Raw genomic sequence first — 16,229 nt, 5'->3', positions numbered from 1 at the left:
TGTGGGCCTCGAACTCACAAACCTCAAGCTCATGACCTGAGCTGAAACCAAGAGTCAGATGCTTAACTGACTTAGCCACCCAGGTGCCCCAAGCATCTGACTCTTGATTTCAGCTCGGGTCATGATTTCACGGTTCATGGGATTGAGCCCTGCATCAATCAAATATTAAAATAAAAACTTTTAAATAAATAATAAAAAAAAAAGAATACAAACCTAGAAGTGGAATTGCTAAAGCAGAGTATGCACCTTTAAAATACTGATACATTAAAAAAAAAAAAATACTGATACATTGCCAACTTGTTCTTTAGAAAGGTTACTCAGTTTTTTGTTTGTTTTTAATGTTTATTTATTTTGAGATGGTGAGAGAGTGAGCAGTGAAGGGACAGAGAGAGAGAGAGACGAAGAGAGAAAAAATACCAAGCAGGCTCCATGCTGCCAGCACAGAGCCTGATGCGAGGCTTGAACCTACGAACTATGAGATCATGAACTGAGCCAAAATTAAGAGTTGTGCACTTAACTGACTGAGCCACCCAGGGGCCCTGAAAGGTTAATCAGTTTTTAATTTTAATCCATTTTAATTACTTCAGTAGTATTTAGGAGTGCCTCTCAATTTCAAGTGTCTCAAGTTATGACCAGTTGGTAGGTAAAACAAAAATCTCATCTTTGTTATAAAATATAGTTAAAAAAAAAAACTGGTGAGATTGAGTAGCTTGTGAATTATTATTTAAGAGCAGTATTTTTATTGTATAAGTTTAAATGTAATGGCTTTATGGTCAGATTATTTACTGAATTTATGTTTCTTCTGTTTTCTGAATTTTTATGTTGTAATTTCTAGTTTTAGGAGATGGACGGCTGTGTCTGACAAACCTAAACGATAGCTTATCCAGTACTCTGCATGATGCCCTTGAAATGGTAAGAAATTATCGCCGCGCCCCCCCCCCCCATTGAATTCTGACACAAAGAGTATTTTGATACACTTGTTGCCATTGATTAGGGTTTTTATCAAATATTTGAGTTATAAGTATAAAATTTAACAGAATATCCACGAAGGAATTTAAGATTTCTTGCACATTTCATTATCATATTTGCACATTTAATTATCATAATTGTGAGAATGAAAAGAAAACTATTAATCTCCGTGGCTCCAGTAGTTCAAAAATACACAGGTAATGTAATTATATGATGAAAATCTAGCTCAGTACAAATTGTCATATGGATATATTGCCTTTACAATATTTCAAACAAGATATTATCTGTTTAAACCAGCTTTCTTACAATATATTTGTTATTTTCCCCTAACGAGGATTATAATTCTTTGCGCTAAAAATAATTCAATTCATTGGCATAAGAAAAAGAAACTGAAATAGGACACAGTGGGTGGTACCATCACTTCCTAGTTATTACATAGCACTATGGAATAAAAAATAGGCACTGAAAAATATATTATTATAATTATTACAATATGTGTAATATCAATTCATATTATATGTAATATCAATTATCACATACATAAATATACAGAAATGATAATAGGAACTTTCTTTTGAAATACTATGATGGAATAGAAATCTTTCCTTTTTATATATATTTTCAGCAATCTAAGCAAGGACAGGTAGTTGTACTCAACTCTCATCTATGTTTATCTATAGCCTTTGCTAAGCATTGCTGATATTGTTGCTCTTTTTTTTTTTAAAGTTTGATGATTTTGGACATATGTATACATCTGTAAAGCCATTAGTGCAATCAAGATAATGGCTATATCCTCATCCGTCATTCCCCAAAGTGTCCTCATGCCCTTTTGTAATCCCTCCTCCTCATCTCCTATGAGTCCTCTCATCCACCACGTCTACCACAACTGTTGGTCTGCTTTCTGTAACTGTAGATTAGTTTGCATTTTCCAAAACAACAGAAATGGATATCTTTTTTTCCTGGTTGCTTTAACTCAGTATCATTATTTTGAGATTCATCTGTATTATAGTGTGTATCATAGTTCATTCCCTTTTTTTTTTCTTTTTTCTTTTCTTTGTTGAGAGAGAGTGTGAGGTGAGAGAGGGAAGAGGGAGAGGGAATCTTAAGCAGGCTCCGTGCTCAGCACAGAACCCGGCACAGGGCTCAGTCTCACCACTGTGAGATCGTGACCTGAGCCAAAATCAAGAGTCGGATGCTTAGCTGATTGAACCACCCAGTCACCCCTATTGGGGTGAACTATTGTTCATTCCTTTTTATTGCTGAGTAGTAATATGTTGGATGGTTGTACCACAACTTTTCCATTTACCTGTCACTGGACATTTGGATTTATTCCAGGTTTGACTATCACAAATAAAGCAACTATAAACATCTGTGTATAAGTTTTGTATGGACATATGCTTTCATTTCTCTTGGGCAAATACCTAGGAGTGGAATGGATGGATAATGTGGTAGGTGTATGGTAAACTTTTTAAGAAAAGCTGTTTAATTTGATCTGCTAATTTTTTTTTTTAACATTTATTTATTTTCAAAAGACAGAGAGACAGAGTGCGAGTGGGGGAGGGGCAGAGAGCGAGAGGGAGATAAAGAACAGGAAGCAGCCTCCAGGCTCTCAGCTGTCAGCACAGAGCCCAGCACGGGGCTCAAACCCACCAACAGTGAGATCATGACCTGAGCTGAAGTCAGATGGTTAACCAACTGAGCCACCCAGGTGCCCCTGATCTGCTAAAATTTTGTGTTGACTTTTTCGCATCCATGTTTTATAGGAATTACATTTTACAGGAATTTGCAAAGAGTTTTGGACTTTGCTCAAACATATAGTTAAGTTACCTAAAGACAGTTTTTACCCTTTTGAGTCTTGTTTTGAAGATTCATTGGACAGGACCAGAGCAGTACTCACTCCCCACTTTGGAGGCAAGACCCTTCTATGCACTCCAACCAGTGCCTTAAATGTAGTTTCCCAGCCCGCCTGGTGGGAACAGCTGTTATTCCAGCCTGTGTACACGCCCTGGGCACTATTAGAGCCAATCGTTTCTCATGTGTTTGTTCATCCAGCCTCATGTGGTTACCCTGCATGCATGTGCTGATCAGTATTCAGTGCTCCAAGGGCACCCTCTGCAGATCTCCAGAGTTCTCTCCCTGTGTAGCTTTCACTTTTCTGGTAGCCTGTCTTATGAACCCCCTGCTGTCTCGGCTTCCTTGGAGTTTCAGTCCTGTCTTCTCAGCTCAGGAGCCACTGAGCTCTGCCAGGGTTCTCCCGCCTGTGCTGCAGGCTGGAAACTTTCACAGGCAGTAATCTGGAGCAGCCGCACGTTTCTCCTGATTTGTTTTCCATCTCTCAGGAATCACTGTCTTTTGCCACCTGATGTCCCATGTCTTGAAATGCAATTTCTCATATACTTCATCTACTTTTTAGTAGTTTCAAGGGGTTGGGTAAATCTGGAAGTAAAGTCTGGTGGCATTGTTGTCTTTCCATTTGTGTCATTATACATGACCATAATGAAAACAAAGAGATTGGTATATTTTTGAAAAGTCCTTCTATCCCTTTATAATCATAATGCTAGAAGTTCCTTTAAAGCAACCACTTGAAGTGATGTAAGGTAGAATGTGTATTAAATCACCAGGGGAACTTTTTAAAAAGTATGCCTGCTGGTTCCATCCTCTGATACATGGATTCGGTAGGTCATGTGGGTTGTACGGTGTGCATGTTTGTGAGCAGTTAGAAGCCTAGACCTGTATATTTTGAAAAAGTTCCCAGTGTTCTCACGTGCATCCTTTGTTATATGCGACTACTCACTTCACAGATGAAGTTGAGTGAGGTTAAATGACTTGTCCATGTCACATAGCTATTTAGTGACAAATCCACAGCTCTCTCTCTCTCTATTATTTATATAATAAATAAATATAAACAAATAAATATTTAATATTTATTCTTATATTATAAACATTACATATATTATTATATATAATACTATAAAATACTATATATAATTATATATATGCAGTTATATATTTATCAATATATAATACATATAATATATAACATAAGTATATAAACAAATATATCAAATAAATATTTGTAATTATTATTTAAAATATTAAATAAATAAAATATATTTATTATATAAACAATTTATTTATATTTATAATATAAATTATTTACTATATAAATAATATTTAATATGTGATATGTATTTATAATTATATATTTATTATTACATATTATATAAGTAATATAATGAGACCTTTTCATTTTAAGATGATAATTGTAAATTTTGAGTTCTAATAAGAGGCTTTCTAAATCCTAAAGCTGAAGTTACAAGGGGCTAGGTGTGTGTGGTGGGGCATTGCTCAAGTCCAACAGACAGCTTTGTGGGCTAGGTAGCATCTTCATATTAAAGATACTTAATACTTAATATCTCTACAGTATAAAGATGTTTAATCTGGAAATTAACGTACCCAAGTGATAAAATTTGTTAAAAACAATTTACCCTGTACAGGGGGTAAAATAACACATTAAGGAGAGTTTTTGTAAGATTTTAATGGAACAGTTACTTCTCTAACAGTAATTATTTATTGTAAGTAATTAAGTCCATTATGAAGAGAGTGGAAATCACTTTTATGAAATAATATGTGGGGAAGGCATAAATGAGATGTCTTTATTTTCAGAGAAGGATTAAACTGATATTTGGCTTACTTACTATGTCATTATGGCATTTTTATCCATTCTTAGAACTTTATCATGGTGCCAGAGCATGTTTAAGTTTGTTTAAAGTAAATGGTTAAGCCAAACCAGGGCTAAATGGTAACATCTTTTCTTTTTCTACATTTGAAACTGAACTCTAATTTGATATTTTTGCTAAGCCTAAATTAAATGTCTACAAATTCATAATGAAGTCAAATGCAGAAGTACCATCTTGAAAAACCAAGAATAACTTGAAGTCATGTCACCAAGAGGCATTTATTTATATACAGCTGGGGGATAAAGACTTATGGCAATCCAGAGTTAATAAACTTTGTTTCATTAATAGTAAAATAAGTAAAAAATACTATTGATGGAATTAAAACTCTTGTTAATAGTTGTATTTACAGAGGAATCCAGTTTCTCTGACTCTGAGGCCCACACTGCCCTTCATCTTTGGGATGGGTCATATTTGAAGCACCAGGAAGCCTAGTCTGGGTACTCCCGGGAGGGCTGCAGTACCTGCTCCCTAGCCAAGTACCAGAGATCAGCCCTTTTGGAAGGGACACTCGAAGGTCTATAGGTGCCTTAGCATATTTCTGCAGGTTTTTATTTTCACCTGCGGTCCAGGTTGTAGTGTTAAGATGGTGCTTCGCCCCCATTACCACACTGTGGTGTTGCTTCAGGTGCTGCATAAATAGGAAGCAGGAAACTGTGAGCCAGAAACTTGATGGTCCTACATAAAACATCTGTGAATCATTTAAGCTCAATCACTTGGGACAGGGGGTCCAATTTTCATGCTTATTATAATAAATCTCCAGTTTAATTGTAATCAAATGACTTTATGGTGGTGTTTCTGTTTGAGGCAAACTAGAGGGTTGTTAGTATAGTCAAATGGAAATGAGAACTAAATGAAAATAGAGTCTGCCTTCTTTCCATAATGTGCTAATAGGCCATTTTCATGATTACTACGTTTTATTAATCATAAATCAAGAAAAATACAATTGCTTGATACAATTTCTTTGCTGTATTCATTGTCTTTATATTTCATTCAGGAAGACGATCCTCCCAGCGAAGGACAAGTGATTAGGATGCCCCATAAAAATACTCCTACAGATGGAATTCTTTCTCTTCTTGCCAAAATGACCCAGGAGTCATTAGTTTCGCAGCAAGCAGTCTACCCTTCAGAGGTACTTATTAACCTTAGTGATTTTTTTTTTTTCCTCTTGGTTTGATCCTAATACAGAAAAAAAAAAGCTTTTGTAACTTTGACCTGAAGTCAGAGCGCTACAATCTTACAGTTGAAAGGAATTCAGACTATCCGTTCTAACCCTCTTGTTCCCTAGTTGAAAAAAGCTGAAGCCCTTTTAAATGATTTGTGAGGATCATTCATTCTTTCTCTCTTTCTTCACCCATTTACCGAATATTTACTAGATGCCAGACACATATAGTAAATATGTGAAGGAGATAGGACCCCTACTTTTAGTAAGGTTATAGTCATGTGGGGAGAAGAGGGATTAATGATTAATCAAAGTTGATAACTGATAAAAAATATTTAGAAAGTGTTGAATATCTCAGTGTGATAGCACTTTAGATAAAGAGATAAGTCTGGAGAACGTGGTTGAACCAGATGATCATGAAGAAGCTTTTAGGCTGTGGAAAGGCTTGGGCACTACTGTAGAGGCTATTAAGAGATTTTGGGCAAGGAGGTCATAAGCTAAGGAATATGGAGGTTTTATAATCCAGTCCTGGTGTTTGGAGGGGAAGAGGGTGAAGGAATGAATCCTGGCCAGATTTTGCCTGCAACCTTTCACCCTAGCTGGGCCTTTGTGCTCCCTGATGTTACTCTGGGTACAAGTATCTGCAGCCTGGGTTGTTGCCAAGATCAATGGTACTTAGGAGTATGAGAGCACTTTGTGAGTGGGCAAACTAAGGCTTCAGTTGGGTCATAGACTATAAGGTGTTAAATAGCTCAGCAATTACAAGCACCCTAGAAAATTGATTCACAATAGAAAAGGTACTGTTTATTGCACAATATTTTATATGGTAGTGGCAGAGTAAAATAGGCACTGTGAAATATTTCTAATTAATTTCTAGGGGAAGTATATCTTCCATCATTCTATACTTTGCCCAAGAGTCTCTAAATGTTTTATATTGCAGAATACTCCTTTTCTATTTAAAGGTTGTTGAGGTAATTGATGTTGCTCAAGAAAAGTCAGATTAGGGACCTAGAGGAGGTAGAGGTATACCAGAATTGGGGAAAATTGTAGAAGATCTTGAATGTTGAGCTAAGAAGTTAGATTTTATTTTACAGTCAATAGAGCCATCAAAGATGTTTCAGCAGTGATTTCTTAATATATTCTAGTAAAAACACTTGGTTGAAATTAAATCCCATTTAAATGACAAACATGAGAGCTTTCAGACTTTGGAATTTTTATTCAGTTCTTGATGAGCAAACTCATAGTTAGAATATTTCTGAGTTACAAAATGTGGTAGTGATTAGATATATAATTTTTAATCCAGAAAGAAAATAGAAGTCTTATTAATTCTTTCTAGTTTTTTTAAATGTTTATTTATATTTGAGAGAGAGAGAGAGAGACAGAGCACAAGTGGGGGAGGGGCAGAGAGGGAGGGAGAGAGAAAGAGAGAGAGAGAGAGGGAGACACAGACACAGAATCTGAAGCAGGCTCCAGGCTCTGAGCTGTCAGCACAGAGCCTGACGCAGGTCTTGAACCCACAAACCACGAGATCAAGACTTGAGCCAAAGTCATACACTTAAACAACTGAGACACTCAGGCGCCCCAATTCTTTTAAGTATTTAAATTTACTTCATATATTTGATAAAGAGATGTGTATGTACTTGTATACTTTCCCAGGGAAAAAAACTTTATTAAATATGGTTAAAGTAGTCTTCTTCAACTTGTGTACTTATAAAAAATGTAATTGTTTGGATAGGGGTAATGTTTCTATCATTTAAGGTATATTCTCATCATCATACTTGTTTAACTATAAATTTTACCCTGACAAATTCAGACAATTTTCATTCATAAAGAATGAGAGGTAAATTTTCTATCATTTTTAATTTTAAGCTCTATGAACAATGTGTAATGTGTGCCAATACTTAGTATAAATAATAAATTTTTTCTTATGTGTTTTGCTACCTAATTTGGAGTTTGAAAAGCAGGTAATGGTTATTTAACTTCAAAAAACCAAGATTTTGGCAACAAAGCCTATTGCTAAATGCCTGATTAAATGAATTTTTACACCTGTTTTTCCATAGTGTGTATGTGGCATAATAAGCACTTTCTAAAATACCTTCCAAGCAGTCAAGTGGCGTGGACCATTGTACTTGACAAAGATTTGTTGTTTTGACTTGATTTTATTAATTTTTTTAAGTTTGTTTTTTTTTTATTTTGAGAGAGAGAGAGAGCGTGTGCATGCACACGTGCAAACAGGGGAGGGGCAGAGAGAGGTAGAATCCCAAGCGGTCTCTGCACTATCAGTGCAGAGACCAATGGAGAGCTCAATCCCACAAACCATGAGATTGTGACCTGAGCCGAAATCAAGAGTGGGACCTTCAGCTGATTGAGCCACCCAGGTGCCCCTTGACTTGATTTTAACACAGGGTTTGAAACCATTGTTTCTACCTTTTACAGGACTTGGAATACAGTGCAGGTGAACTTAGTGAAGGACAAAGGCCCAGGCTGACAGCAGCAGCAGAGAACATCCTACTGGGACATTCCGTCCCTGTGCAGCCACCTGCCACTAATGCAGAGTCATTGGATCAAAAATGTGCTCCTAACCCATTATCTCAGCAGTTTGACACAGTTACAGGTATACATCAAAATACTGCTTCTTGATGTATCATTTATTAGAATATTCACTTGAATGCCATCACACTTTTTTTGTATTGTTCTCATACTGAATGTTATGTTGTTTTGTATTATAATTACAGTAGCGATCTTAATCTGAATTAAGAAAATAATTATTTTAAGTGCGGGCAAATTTTTTTTATTAAAAATTATCAAAAGTGCCATTATTAAAAAATTTAGTAATGACTTTTTGTGGAATATATACCAATATTTTCCCAAATGTGATTCAGGTGTCAGTGTTAGTATTTGAGGGTGGTACATGAGGTAATTTTGGTAGTATGCATTCACTTAAAAAATTTTAAGTCATATATTTATTATACTACATATTAGACAAATATAATTAGAACATCAAAACTGTGACAGAACATGCCTTGTTTAGGACAGGTTAAATTAGATGATACTGTAGAAATTCACTCTTTACATTGCATGAATTTCTGACACATTGCTCAGTGCACTCATGACTATTTTAGAACCTCATTAGCTAAACTTTCTGCTATAATATTTTGGAAATAAAAATAGAACAGAGCATACCGAACACTAGCATATTCAGTGATTAGTTATGTGTTCACCAGCAACACTGAATTAGTAAATACTGACCCATTGCTCCTAGGGGAGAATACAGGGCTAGGTTCCTGCAAGCCTCTGATCATAACATCTTTGTCAAATGACCACATCTGTGTTTTTGTGTTTCTGTTTAAATGAACTTATTATAATATATATTGTTGATGCATTAACATTGAGCTCAGGGTCCACAACACTGTAGCTCATGCCTGAACAAAGCTTATCCAATCCATGCATTTTCTAATGCCCATCACAGCTTTTGTGCACTTAGGGTATCAGATAGCAGTTTAGCAGTATGACTGGGGGCCACTTAAAACCACAAATCACCAACAAAAAAAACGCACAAAAATCTGAACAAAGCATACACAGACAGCAAAAATAAAAAAAACAAAAAAACAAACAAAAAAAACAACTTGTTTACAGTATAAGAGCTGAAATAAAGCAGAGCATCACCTTGTTCAACCTCAGCAGGTGAAGTGTATATTGGGTGATGCAAAAGTTTTTTATTGGTCTACACATATCTGTGAATGACCACAAAAGCACTGTGACTATTGATTTTGGGGTTCCAAATAAATTTTATTGGGTAGATGAATTTGCAAATATGCAATCCTCAGATTAATGAAGATCAAATATATTCTCATTTACTGGTTCTTCCATACCCACTGCTGCATTCTCTTAAGTGAAAAGGACTTCTAGAGGTATGCAGATTTCTCTGTAAATCAGAAAAGGAAATGCATGAAGTCAGAAAAACATTGTTGTAGGGTATTTAAAATCTCCATTTTATATTGAGTGAACACCTTTTGTCATTCAGAATTGAGAGATATTCAAGACTAAGTTTTCCAGGAGAATAAATGTGAAGTAAAATTGGAGTTATTTCTCATTTTGTGCACATAGTGAGAGTATTAAATGTTTGACATTCTCTTAAATTAGTAGGATTTAAAATGGCATAGGAGCACCTGGGTGGCTTACTTGGTTAAGCATCTGACTTCGGCTCAGGTCATGATCTCATGGTTCATGAGTTCAAGCTCCACGTCAGGCTCTGTGCTGACAGCTCAGAGCATGGAGCCTGCTTCAGATTCTGTGTCTCCTTTTCTCTCAGCCCCTCCCCTACTCATGCTCTCTGTCTCTCTCTCTCAAAAATAAACAGTAAAAATTTTTTTAATGGCATAAAATGTGACTTTTTAAAGTTTTAATTTAAATTCCAGTTACTTAACATACAATGTAATATTAGTTTCAGGTGTACAATATAGTGATTCAGTACTTCCATACAACACCTAGTGCTCATCACAAGTGCACTCCTTAATCACCATCACCTGTTTCACCTATTACCCACCCACCTCCCCTCTGGTAACCATCACTTTGTTCTCTATAAGTAGGAGTCTGTTTCTTTTCTGAAAAAGAGTTTGCCTCTCTTTTTCTTTCCCCCTTTGCTTGCTATATTTGTATCCAGCTAACTGTGCAGATTGCAGTTAAACAGAATTGACACTAGGTGGCTCTCACAGATCTCTTGAGAGCTGTTAGGTACTTGAGAACAACTAGGTACTTGTTAAATTATTATAGAATAAAATACATGAGGATAGATCCTATTGGATATGTCCCTCCTAATACATCTGGTAGCACCTAGCATATTACGTATAGTAAAGTGTATTTATAATAGTAGGTACACTGTAGATATTTGCTTAATAGGAAAAAATAGTAAGTAGTGTGGCTTAACATTAAGATTGAGCATATAAATGAGGTAATATGGCAGAGTGTGGCTAAGAATTTGGGCTTTTGGAGTTTGAGATATCAGTTTGAATTCCAACTTTGTGTATTTTGGGACAAGTAACTTAATATCTCCAAGCCCAAGTTTCTTCATCTATCAAGTGAGGATAATATTAGTATATTAGTTATCTATTGCTATATAACAAATCACCCCCAAAATTAGCAGCAGAAGACAGCAAGCATTTATTATCTCACGTATTTCTGAAAGTCATGAATCTGGGAGTGTCTTAGCTGGGTAATTCTCAGGATCTCCTGTGAGGTTGCAGTCAAGCTGTTTTCTGGGGCTGAGGCTTCCACAAGGGTTGGAGGATCTTTTTTTCAGTCTCATTCACATGGCTGCTGGCAAGAGGCCTCATTTCCTCACTACATGAACCTTTGTATAGAGCTGCCTATGACATTGCAGCTGGCTTCTCCCAAAGCAGATGATCTGAGAGAAAGTAAGCAATCAAAATGTAACCCACAGTGTCTTTTATATCCTAATCTCAGAAGTGACATGCCATCGTTTCTACCACATCCTATCAATAACACAGACCAATCCTGGAATAATATAGTAGGGGAGGACAGAAACTTATGAATACCAGGAGACAGGATTCAGGGGGCCATCTTGGAGGCTGGTTACCACAAATAGTATCCACCCCTTAAGGTTATTAGGGGTAGTAAATGACAACACATATAAAGTAGTCACCACAGTGACTAATTCGTAAGTGTTGTTTTCTTTAATAATTCTTGGAGTATGTAAATACACCTTCTTACATGTACTTCATGGAAACAAACTATCCACAGTTGCCTAAAAGGACTATGCCCCGTTGAGAGCTAACTTGTTCCTCTTGTTTCAAGTATTTTGCTACATAATGGTTACTAGAGAAGAATGAATACCATGTGTCATTATTTCTGTTGGTGGCTAATCTCATGCCTTTTATATTGTTGTTGTTGTTGTTGTTTTAGTGTTTAATTATTTTTGAAGGAGAGAGAGAGACAGAATGTGAGTGGGGAAGGGGCAGAAAGAGAGGGAGACACAGAATCCAAAGCAGGCTCCAGGCTCTGAGCTGTCAGCACAGAGCCTGATGTGAGGCTCAAACCCATGAGCCATGAGATCATGACCGGAGCCGAAATTGAATGCTTAACCTAATGAGCCACCCAGGTGCCCTACACTGATTTTTTAAATAACTTTACCTACAGAGGCTCATCTATTCTTACTTTGCTCTCCCTACCTCTGCACCTTTTTCAGAAATTGTCCTATTGGCAACCTCTATCCCCCTACCACTCTTCCTAATCCTGAGGTTCTCAGTTTGGGTTGAGTAACAAAAGATGCAAAATTAGCTTTGACAAAGTGTCTTAAAGCGCCTAGGGGCACCTGGGTGGCTCAGTCAGTTAAGCATCCAACTTCAGCTCGGGTCATGATCTCACGGTTTGTGGGTTCGAGTCCCACGAAGGGCTCTGTGCTGACAGCTCAGGGCCTGGAGCCTGCTTTGGATTCTGTGTCTCCCGTTCTCTCTGCCCTTACCCTGTTCATGCTGTGTCTCTCTCTGTCTCTGAGAAATAAACGTTAAAAAAATTAAAAAAAAAAACCACCCTAAAATGTAAACTGATATTCTTAAACAACTTGTGAGGACTCTGAGATACACTACTAATTGTAGCTCTCATTTACTCAGAAAGCTTGTATTGAATACCTACTATGTATCTGGTACTATATTATGTACAATGGTAGACACTTGGTACAGTGTTAGACACTTGAGATACAGAAATGATAGATATCTGCTCTCAAGGAAGTTTACAAACTAGTGTAAGAGAAATACAAGAAAGATTATACAGTAATACTGTGTGGTTAGTACAACAACACAAACAGCTGTGGAGTGCAGGGGAGGACTCTACCCACAGGAGAAGCCTCAGAGACATTTTCCCACAAGACCTGATATGAAATCAGATCTTAATGGTGGAGTATAATAAGCATATTCCAGTTTGTTCATTTACTTATTCATTCAGAAAATAGTTTTTGAGTGCTTGCTATGCTCTATGCACATTCTAGAAGCTAGGAATATAAAACCCAGTAAGGCCCTGTCCATAATGATTTTTTTCCTCTGGTAAAAGTAATAGATGAGAGGGCACAAACATGCAATAAATTATCATAGTTACCTCTAAGAAGTTCATGTAGGATGGGATATAGGTCACTTGTACCTGGAGAGGGCAATCAAAAAAGGACTTCAAACATCAGAGGAGGCTTACTTGAAGTGGATTCTCAAAGATGAATAGATGTTTGCCATGTAGTAAATGAGGAGGGAACTTCCAGGCAGAATATGCAATGAGACAAGAGGAAAAAATAAAAATAAAAATAAAAAATAAAAAAAATAGCAAGACTTAAGGAAATATAAGTACTTTATTAATGAGCTAGAGTTTAGGAAGCAGTGAGATTGGAGTAGTGAGCAGAAAGTAGATCCTAAAAAATCTTCGATAATACATGAAGTAGCTTTTGGATTCACTCTAAAATGATATGGATCCATTTGTGCACAAAATGCCAATCTTACTTTATATTTATTCCCATGGAAAATTTAGTCTTGAATTTCTATCACTTCTGAATGTTTTTTGATATTCACAGATCCATAAGGATTTTAAGTAAATGACTGATATGATCATCTTTGCCTTTTATTTAGCAAGATCATCTCAGGTGCAGTGTGATGAGTAGAGGAGAGTATTAAGACTGGAGGCAAGGAGGCTGACTGGACAGCTGTTGCAGTAAAGCTGGTGAAACACTACTTAACAGTGAGGAAATGTAAAAAGGGAGATTTGAGAGACAGTTAAGGAGGGGAATGGACAAGATTTAGTTTGAATATAAGAAGTGCAAAAGAAAGGATCTAAGACATTTCCAGGTTTCTGGCTAGAATGGTTGGGTAGCTGGGAATTTCCATTCACTAAGAGAAAGGAATATGGAGAAAGGATAGAATTATGAGGACATAAGGATAAGTGGGGTTTTAAGCATTAGACTTAATTTCAGATGGCTTTAGGCATCCATTCCCTACAAATGGAAAAACCTATTAGACATGACAAACCCAAAGCTGCTGCTGGGCACTGACAATTTTGGGTGGACTTAGTCTTCTCTGAAAGTTGAAGTTTCTAAGTCTGAGGTTGCCTTTTCATAGCAGTAAGATTCTAGTAGAGTAAAATTAGGGATTTCAAGTTATAAATTTTTTTAATGTTTATTTTTGACAGAGAGAGAGAGACAGGGCATGAGCGGGGAAGGGGCAGAGAGAGAGGGAGACACAGAATCCAAAGCAGGCTCCAGGCTCTGAGCTGTCAGCACAGAGCCTGACACGGGGCTCGAACTCACAGACTGCGCCATCATGACCTGAGCTGAAGTCGGACGCTCAGCCGACTGAGCCACCCAGGTGCCCCAATTTATGATAAATTTGATGTGAGTGATATGATAGTTACAAGGGGTTAAGTTACTTTATACAGACGAAACACTCATACTCCATGAGCATACTTTGTAGAAGTGACACCATCGCGTTGTTGAGCAAATTCAGCATTGTTATGATGGCTGTCATGGTGACCCTTTATCACTGGGTTAGATACCTGTCGTATGTGCTCTCTGTAGCCTGCCTAAAGTTGCTTTTGTCACACTGATCTGTAATCTCACTTGAGGGTTCACTGTCTCATTCCTGTTGTCTAGCAGAGTGTGTAACACCTATGACATAGCCAGTGAATATATGTTAAATGATAGGGTGTTACAGGAGTTGAAAGCTATTATGCACTTTGAATGCTTTGGAAGAGATGTTTGATTATATACCTTCTGAGTTTTTACATTTAGGTCTTTTATCAAAGTTTACCTTGTGTCTTTTTAATTACTTTTTCTTTATACCCATACATTAACCATGTATAATTTTACATAAAACAAAATGTGATCATGTCATACATTAGTTTCCATCCACCTCTCATCCTCATGTTTTCTCCTGTCCTATATGCCTTACCCCAGCTAACTCTTGTTAAGATTCTCATATGTAATCTTCCTCTTTTTATCCATAGACACACTCACATGTTTAACATTCATGATGGATACATACGATGTATGTGTACACTGTTATTTTACAAGTTAAGGTAGAATGCCCACTTGTCTGCATTTGTTTTTACACAGTAAATCCTGTGGAAATTACAAGTCTCTGACTGCCTGTGGGCTTCTTTTCATGTTTGTTGGCCATTTGGATTTGTTCTCTGTGAATTGCCTGCTTAAATTCTTTCCCCATCTATTAGGTTCTAAATTTTTCTTATAACTTTGTAAGAGCTATTTCTATATTTTTGATGTTTTTTAACATCTGTATTGCAAATATCTTTTTCTAAATTTGTACTGACATTATTTATGGTCTTTCTTTGCCATATAGCTAAAAAAAAATTTATGTAGTTATTTCTATATGTATATGTTAAGATGTTTATTTATTTTGAGAGAGAGAGAAACCATGAGCAGGGGAGGGGCATAGAGAGAGGCAGAGAGAGAATCCCAAGCAGGCTTCACGCTCAGTGCAGACCCTGATTGTGGGGCTCGATTCCACAGCCATGAGGCCTTGACCTGAGCTGAAATCAGGAGTCGGACACTCAACTGATTGAGCCACCCAGGTGTCCTTAGTTATTTTTATCTTTTATACTTTCTGTGTTTTTATGGTCTCTTCTAACACAAGTTTATACCTATAGTCTCCTAGATTTTCTTGTGAGATTTTCATTATTTAGTACATATTTATATTTATTTTTTGTTTACTTATTTATTTTTGAGAGAGACAGAGTATGTGCATGCACGTGTGATGGGGGGAGGGGCAGAGAGAGAGGGAGACAGAGAGTCCCAGGTAGGCTCTACACTGTCAGTACAGAGCCCAATGTGGGGCTTGCACTCACGAACTGTGAGATCATGACCTGAGCAGAAATCAAATTAAACAATTTATTTTAACTTTTTGTTTATATATTTGACAACAGGTGGTGTTTATGAAGATTCATGTGCTAGTCATGGTCCAATGAGTTTGGGAGAATTGGAGTTGCAGCCAAATTCTAACCTTGCTCTTCCCACAACACTTCTGACAGTGCAAGAAAATGATGTTCAGTTATCAGGAGCAGTTGAAGATAATCATCAGGTAATAATCCTTGTACTTTACTTAAAATGAGAATGGTAATAATTTTGGCTTAGCATGATGCACTGCCAAGAGATTAGTCTTTGGAGTCAGTTTCAAACCATGCTTCCTTTATTTGTTAATTCAAGCCTGGATACAACTCTTAGCTCATCTGGACCCTAGCTATGACCTTGAATACATAGCCTTTTTCTAACCCTTAGTTTCCTCATCTTTATTTAGAGATTAAAAATAGCATATATAGGGGCGCCTGGGTGGCGCAGTCGGTTAAGCGTCCGACTT

The 16,229-nt window shown here is 36.8% G+C and overlaps 1 protein-coding gene across 9 annotated transcripts in view; it reads left to right on the top strand.

Moving 5' to 3' along the window:
- KIAA0586 (KIAA0586 ortholog) overlaps window positions 1-16,229 on the top strand; it is a 113,097-nt gene that overhangs the window by 59,129 nt on the left and 37,739 nt on the right. For all 9 annotated transcript variants that reach the window (XM_049612677.1, XM_049612679.1, XM_049612674.1 and 6 more), the window contains 4 exons: window positions 836-912; window positions 5,704-5,838; window positions 8,305-8,482; window positions 15,799-15,953. In XM_049612677.1, the coding sequence (XP_049468634.1) occupies window positions 836-912; window positions 5,704-5,838; window positions 8,305-8,482; window positions 15,799-15,953 (545 nt within the window). The remainder of the gene's footprint in view (window positions 1-835; window positions 913-5,703; window positions 5,839-8,304; window positions 8,483-15,798; window positions 15,954-16,229) is intronic.

This window comes from Panthera uncia (assembly GCF_023721935.1).
Source record: "Panthera uncia isolate 11264 chromosome B3 unlocalized genomic scaffold, Puncia_PCG_1.0 HiC_scaffold_1, whole genome shotgun sequence".
NCBI lineage: Eukaryota > Metazoa > Chordata > Mammalia > Carnivora > Felidae > Panthera > Panthera uncia.
Note: the sequence above shows the minus strand (reverse complement) of the source record. Positions and strands in the feature narration are given on the sequence as shown.